Raw genomic sequence first — 7,523 nt, 5'->3', positions numbered from 1 at the left:
AAAAAATGCGTTCTTAAATGGAAAATTGGAAGAAGAAGTGTATATGGATGTGCCACCAGGAGTAAAACTTTCAACCTCAAAAGAAAATGTAGTATGCAAGCTGAAAAAGGCACTATATGGCCTCAAACAATCACCAAGGGCATGGTTTGGTAGATTTTCTGAAGCAATGAAAAAATTTGGGTATACACAGAGCCATGCAGATCATACCTTGTTCTTTAAACATAGAGAAGGGAAAATAACTATACTCATAGTCTATGTAGATGATATGGTGTTAACTGGAGATGATGTACATGAAATGAAGTCACTTGAACAACACTTAGCCACTGAGTTTGATATGAAGGATTTGGGCCAGCTGAAGTATTTCTTGGGAATTGAGGTGGCAAGATCTAAACAAGGAATAATGTTATCTCAAAGAAAGTATATCCTGGATTTGTTGTCAGAGACAGGAATGCTAGCTTGTAAACCAGCTGACACACTAATAGAAATGAATCATAAACTTGGTATTTACCCAGACCAAGTTGGAACCGAGATCAGCAAGTATCAAAGGCTAGTTGGAAGGCTTATTTACCTATCACATACAAGACCTGATATTTCCTATGCAGTAGGAGTGGTAAGTAGATTTATGCATTCTCCTAGTGTAGAGCACATGAAAGCTGTCTTTAGAATTCTGAGGTACCTAAAAGGATCACCTGGCAGAGGCATCTTATTTTCTAAAACTGGAAAAAAAGGCATAGAAGGGTATACTGATTCAGATTGGGCTGGTGATCATACTACAAGACAATCCACTTCAGGGTATCTCACATTTGTTGATGGAAACTTAGTCACATGGAGGAGCAAGAAGCAAAAAGTGGTTGCTAGATCAAGTGTAGAAGCTGAGTTTAGAGGTATGGCTTATGGCATCTGTGAACTGTTGTGGGTTAAAAATGTCCTTAGAGATTTAAAGTTAGAAGATGATCAACCTATGAATCTTTATTGTGACAACAAGGATGCTATGGAGATAGCTCAAAATCCGGTTCAACATGATAGAACTAAACATGTTGAAGTGGATAGACATTTCATAAAAGAGAAGCTAGATCAACGAATTCTTAGTATTCTCTTCATCAAGTCAGAAGATCAACTAGCGGATGGTTTAACAAAAGCAATCTCTGGGAAGGCACTTGGAAATATAATTTGCAAGTTGGGCATGTTGGATATACATGCACCAACTTGAGGGGGAGTGTTAAAACTGAAAGTTTAATTTGAAAAATGAGTTTAAATTTCTGTTGTAAAGTCTGAAGATCTCTTAGGATTTTTAGGATATTTTTGAGGTGTTTGTTTATTAACAAATAGGTTAGTAGTTTGTTACTATCTTGTATATTTGTTTCCTAGAAATTAGGAATTTGTTTTCATTCTTGTGTATAAATATACCTCACAGGAGGAACAGAAATATGAGAGAAATGTACCAGACTACCACTATTAAAGTTTTGACAATAATTTTATGAAACAATCTTCAAAAACAAAAAAGCCAGAAGAGAATGATCGAACCGTAAATCGCGTATGCTGTTGACTGAAAGATTGTCAAATTAAAAAATCTCACGCTACTAAAACACAAACAGAGGCATCTACTCTGTTTTAGTAAATGCATTAAGTACACATAAATTGTTAAACATTATAGAAAAGAGAGCAGTTCAAGTCTTTTAGAGGATGGATTTCACTTTACCAACAGGTAATTTTATCTTCAGTATTTTTTTTTTTTTTTAAATTATAAAGACTGATTAGCAACTGAAAAGACATGTGTCTATGTGGTTAATTTGATTCTCAGGTTTCTCTCCTTGGTAGGGAATATATAATCCTATCATAAATTCTCTACTCTTGTATGGATACGTGTCTCCCTTAATCTGAATTTTTTAAAAAAGATTTGTGTATGTGTGTGTATTTTCTTGGTGAACAATGGAGCAAACATTGTGTTTTATAAGAGAGAGATAAAGATGGTAATTCTATCTATAAGATTACACTAATAGGTAATTAATTTATGGGATTGCATTTTCTTACGTGACAGATGGTATGATTTTTTTTCCTGTCTCTACATGTAAACGGGTCCCGCAAGTTAAAAAAAAAAAAAAAAAGCGCAGAGTTCGATGGCTGTGCAGGAAAAATGAAAAATTTTATGGAACAGCTGACAATCATTTTCCTTAATTTATACCGAGTAAATATTCTTTTTGTTCCTCAGCAAATTTTACAATGCCCTCTTTAGTCCCTAGAAAATAAAAAGGCTCATTGTGATTCCTAAAAAATTTAAAATGGACTCATTTAGTTGAAATTGAGATCCCTCACAAATTCAAAAAAAACCCATATTAGTCCCAAAAAGACTAAAATGGGTCTATTTTGAATTTTTTAGGAACCACGATGGACCTTTTTATTTTCTAGGGACTAAAACGGGTTTCGTGAAATTTGCCGACGACTAAAAAAAATATTTATTCATTTATATAATGATTAATATATTTATATAATTAAAGTTGGCTCTTCGAAGGAGAGTTTTCCCAGTAGTAATTTTTCATCAGCTTAATCTTTGAATTTTTACCTATTTCTAAAGGGAGAAGTGTTTGTCCTTTTAAATGACACAACTTATATACTTTCACTCTCATAAAGAGGTGAGACCTACACCTTTATATTTTTTTGTACATTCTCTCTCCTCATTTATCTATCTCTTTCTCTCACTTAAAATAACACAACTTTACCTTCTTTAAAACAATACACAATTTTCCAATTTTCAAATACAAAAGTTTATTCTAAATGGCATGCCGTGAACTTAGTTGCCATAATACAATTTAAGTTTCTGCCAATTAAAAGATACATCTGTGATCAATACCCAATGACAATAAAAAAGCTCACGCTTTCAATTTAAGCTGCATAATCATATTAAAAAAATAATATATAAAACTTAAAAAATTATTTCATCCAGAAAGTAAATACTGTTTATATTACTATTATTATTCTTATTATTATTATTTTGCATAGAAATGATATTTTATATCACATAATTTCCTCGCATTCCTGTAACTCGAGTCTCCTAAGACGTTGCATGATTTCCCAACTACTTTCCTCTTCTTATTTTTGGAAAAATCCCATCACATCTTAATTTGATATTTTTATAAAAATATTCAGTTTAGAAATCTTCAGACTTCAGGGCATGTTACGAACTACTATTTTTGTAAGAAAAAAACAAAATTAAAAATTAACGTGTATGTTAGATCCTTCTAAATTTTAAAAACATTGAAAAACCATTCTAGGAACTATAATTAATCGGACATGCACTTGTGCCACTGTGGCAAGTGCAAACATAAATTTTTATAAATAAAATAAAATAAAATATTTTCTGGATCCTCAACAAAAATTATGAGATTCAATTTAATTTTTTAGAAGAAAAAAAAAAGATTTGTGACCCTCTAAATTCCAAAATAATCTCAATTGGTCGAAATTGTGATCCTTCCAAAATTTAAAGAAGATCTATGTTAATTTTTCAAAAGTATTAACATAGATTTATTTTAAATTTTAAAATGATCATGAGTCGATTTTTTTTTAAATAATTAAATTAGACCCTGTAATATTTTTTGAGTACCCAAAAATTTTCAATAGACAAATTATTTATATTCTCTTATTTGTTAATATTTTAAAAAATTCTACAAAAATTTTTTTTTGGGGGCAACCCATTTGCAGACATAATGAAAAAGCCATTTCCGAGTGACAAAAACGTCTCCAGCGAAAAATTTAGAATTCGATTTCAGCTGTGTAGACATGTGTATTATTTTAAATGACATAAATTATAATATTTTAAATAACATAAATTATATTATTTCATAGAGATATAATGATTAGACACAAATTTTTACTTTTATTTTTTAGTAAACTAATATTTTTTATATTTATGAAATGACATAAATTATGATATCTAAAGTATCATATGCTTTTCTGGTAAACTAATTAATGATTATGCGGAGTTGAATTATTATCGGGAAATTAAGGTTAAAGTCAAGTCCAGACTCCAGAGAACCTGAACTCCAACGTTGACCGTGTCTTCTTCTTCCTTTTCTTCTTGTTGCTGTTCCAGTGACTACTCAAAAATGGCTTCAGGTATTTTTCAGGTTGGAGGTTCTCATTCCCCGTCGTTGCAACCGCATTCATCTTCCCGCCAAAAGCTTCTGCCTCTCTCTCCGACGCTGAAATTGAAAACCCGACCCTTTCTGTTTCATTTATCTAACCGATCTTCTTCTTCTTGTTCGTTGGTTGCATCGGCAATCTTACCTAAGTTGAACTTGAATGTCCCTCTCATTTCTCCTCACGACACATGGGGCAACTGGACCGCTCTCTTCGCCGCCGCGGCTTTTGGAATCTGGTGCTTCTTCCTCTTCCTCTGCTTTCACTTTTTTCTTCAATTTTTTTTTTTAGTTGACAGAATTATTTTTGCAAGGTCAGAAAGAACCAAGATTGGAAGCACGCTGAGTGGTTCTCTTGTGAGCATTTTGGTGGGACTTGCAGCAAGTAATTTGGGGATTCTTTCCGTTGAAGCTGGCGCCTACGATGTTGTTATGCGCTTTCTGCTCCCTCTCGCTGTTCCCTTGCTCCTCTTCAGGGCTGACTTGCGCCGCGTCATCAAATCCACTGGCACACTTCTCTTGGCTTTCTTGTTGGGTTCATGTAACACTTCTCTTGCCTTTCAACTCTTATAATTTGTAATGTTAACTTAATAGTCCAATGATGATTGAATTTGGATTTTGAGGGAATGAAATTCATAACATGCTTCTCAAGAAAATGGCCTGGCCATTAATGTCACATCACAATTCTTCAATAGGCTTATAAGTTTTCAGTTCACTAATCACTCCTGTAAGATTTGAACTTTACCCTAAGAATTTGAAGTTCTAAATAGTTCCAAAGACACACGTAAGGTCCAACATCAAGTAAAGTTCTTTATGATGAGGAAAACAAAACATAACCTCAAGTGTTGCCTTTGTCTAGTAAATAAAAATATTATCAATAAGGAACAAAATATTATGTAAACTGAATTAGAACTCAACTTCTGGGCATCAATAATACAATGTAACTAACTGTATTGTTTATGAAAGGATCATTAAATTTTATCAAATATAGATGGGAGCGGTTATACTTATTATCATTTTGAGTTTACTACTCTTACTACCTGATTGGTTACCCTTGGATCAATTTGAAATCAATGGCTAAGAAATTATAGTAAATATATCTATAAGGTAACCAATCAGGTAGTAAGAGTAGTAAGACTAAAATGGTAGTAAATATAACCTTCTCCAATATTGATATGCTCTTTAAGTTGCTATTTTTTTTTTATTCTGTTATATCTCATATTAATTCATCTTCATATGCAGGTTACATATACTATTTTCAAAAGTATTTTTGTCAGAGTTTTATTGTTCATTTTCTCCGTTTTATCAGATTACAGTGACATTTTTTTTGCCACCTGCATTATCATGACAGTTGCAACTACAGTTGGAACAGTAGTAGCTTATCTACTTGTTCCAATGCGATCACTTGGTCAGGATAGTTGGAAGATTGCAGCTGCTCTCATGGGAAGACATATTGGTGGATGTAACTCTCTTTTTACTTCTTACGGCTCATTATTAATATTGCTGGAAATATTTGTATCTTCAAGTCAGACACGGTTTCACTCTGATAATTTCCCCCCTTATTATGCAGCTGTTAACTACGTTGCCATATCTGATGCCCTCGGTGTTTCCTCGTCAACTTTAACTGCCGGCTTAGCTGCGGATAATGTTATTTGTGTAGTGTATTTTTCAACATTGTTTGCTTTGGGGTCTACAATGCCTCCAGAGGCCTCAACATCAGTAAACGGTAGCTAAAGTTCTATTTTGATTATATGAGTAGTTAGCGTACATATTATTATATGTGACTTGAAATATTAACTATAATGAAGTATTTATTGTCTTGTTATGCTTCTATGCTAATTGCTACTAGATTTGGCATTTAGAATTGAATGATGTGACTGTGAATTTTATTTTATTATTTTGTCAGATGATGGAATGACTACCATGTCTGAGTCTGGTAACAAACTTCCAGTGCTACCAATGGCTACTTCTCTCGCTGTGGCCTTTGCCATCTGCAAGGTTGCCACCTTTCTTACAGGGTATTTTGGAATCCAAGGGGGCACTCTGCCTATCGTAACAGCAATTGCCGTGATTCTGGCAACTGTATTTCCCAAACCATTTGCTGCTCTTGCACCCTCTGGTGGGGCTATGGCTCTGATTCTCATGAAGGTTGGTTGGTGTTCAACGTAGGCAGGCTCTTTCACTTACTATTAAGACTGTAAGAGAAAATAAGTTATTATGCAAACAAAAAAATTGCATGACACCAAAGATAAGAAAAATAAAAATAAAAAAATTGCATGAAATTTAAGTAATTTGAAATGTTCTTTTTTCTTATAAGAAAATTAGAGAAGGGTGTGAATGTGTGATTATAGTGAGGAAGTGAATAGAAAAAATAAAGGATATTAACAATGAGAATAACGGAGGCGCTAGGGGAGAAAATGGTGGAGGCAGTTATTAAAAAATATTAAAGTATTTTATTTAACATTTTGAATTACAATAAAAACCTTGTAAATCTAAGTAAGGATATTTATGGATTATTTGAGACAAATTATTTAGATTGAAAACAACGTCTAGTTCTGGACACAGTATTGTTTCCCTCTTCATTTTGTTTTTTGAAATCTTAACCATTGTCCCGTGGTCAAGTAACAAACCAGATATGTATCCGACAAATACATAAAAGTGACTAGTTTATGGTTTTTGCCTCTTGTGAGGAACAGGTATTCTTTGCGGTGATAGGTGCAAGTGGGAGCATATGGAGTGTCATCAACACAGCACCTAGTATTTTTCTATTTGCTTTTGTTCAGATAGCAGTCCATCTTGCTATAATCCTTGGACTGGGAAGACTTTTTCGCTTTGACTTGAAGCTGTTGCTTATTGCATCAAATGCTAATGTTGGAGGCCCAACAACGGCATGTGGAATGGCAACTGCAAAAGGATGGAGCTCTCTAATTGTGCCTGGCATTCTTGCTGGTATATTTGGAATTTCTATGGCCACTTTTCTCGGCATTGGATTTGGTCTGACAGTCTTAAAACACATGTAAAATTCCCAAGTTCTTTATATGCAAACATTCCATGTAATCGAAGATCTTCTCCCTTTTCTTGTTTTAGACAAGTTTGTTGTATTGTTTTACTACAACATGCTAGAATAATCTGAGACGGACACATTTTCGACAATTAGTGATTTTATGGAATTGTTCATTGAAGGCTATAATGCAGGCTTTAGAGATGATATCGAAACATATTGTTGATTGATACCCAGAAGCTAATCGAAATATAGGCCTATTTTTCGAAGAATTAATGAACCATAGTTTTGGCATTGATATGCCTCTTATTCTAATGAAGGATATAGAAGGAGCTCAATGCCCTGTCTTTTTTAGAATTTTGGAGATGAGAGTCACACTTCCATTTTTC

The 7,523-nt window shown here is 33.4% G+C and overlaps 1 protein-coding gene across 4 annotated transcripts; it reads left to right on the top strand.

The window, feature by feature from the left end:
• Positions 1–4,022: 4,022 nt before the first annotated feature.
• On the top strand, positions 4,023–7,202 carry LOC133305205 (uncharacterized). Of its 4 annotated transcripts, none has more exons than XM_061505341.1 (6): positions 4,023–4,372; positions 4,448–4,674; positions 5,485–5,589; positions 5,704–5,859; positions 6,040–6,281; positions 6,830–7,202. In XM_061505341.1, the coding sequence occupies exons 1-6, from the start codon at positions 4,101–4,103 to the stop codon at positions 7,151–7,153; spliced, it is 1,326 nt and encodes a 441-aa protein (XP_061361325.1). In that variant the 5' UTR covers positions 4,023–4,100; the 3' UTR covers positions 7,154–7,202. The 4 variants fall into 4 exon arrangements, with proteins under 4 accessions (XP_061361325.1, XP_061361324.1, XP_061361323.1 ...); XM_061505340.1 differs by having other exon boundaries at positions 5,485–5,595; XM_061505339.1 differs by having other exon boundaries at positions 5,485–5,859.
• Positions 7,203–7,523: the final 321 nt, after the last annotated feature.

This window comes from Gastrolobium bilobum, unplaced genomic scaffold (genome assembly GCF_033153095.1).
Source record: "Gastrolobium bilobum isolate Gb01-03AN ecotype WA unplaced genomic scaffold, APGP_CSIRO_Gbil_v1 utg14059, whole genome shotgun sequence".
Classification (NCBI taxonomy): Eukaryota; Viridiplantae; Streptophyta; class Magnoliopsida; order Fabales; family Fabaceae; genus Gastrolobium; species Gastrolobium bilobum.
Note: the sequence above shows the minus strand (reverse complement) of the source record. Positions and strands in the feature narration are given on the sequence as shown.

Bases quoted from the DNA above. Each gene is read 5' to 3' on its own strand.
- LOC133305205 (XM_061505339.1), top strand. From the start codon at position 4,101: ATGGCTTCAGGTATTTTTCAGGTTGGAGGTTCTCATTCCCCGTCGTTG. The intron at 4,675-5,484 runs GTAACACTTCTC...TTATCATGACAG, and splicing joins GGCTTTCTTGTTGGGTTCAT to TTGCAACTACAGTTGGAACA. The intron at 6,282-6,829 runs GTTGGTTGGTGT...TGTGAGGAACAG, and splicing joins TGGCTCTGATTCTCATGAAG to GTATTCTTTGCGGTGATAGG.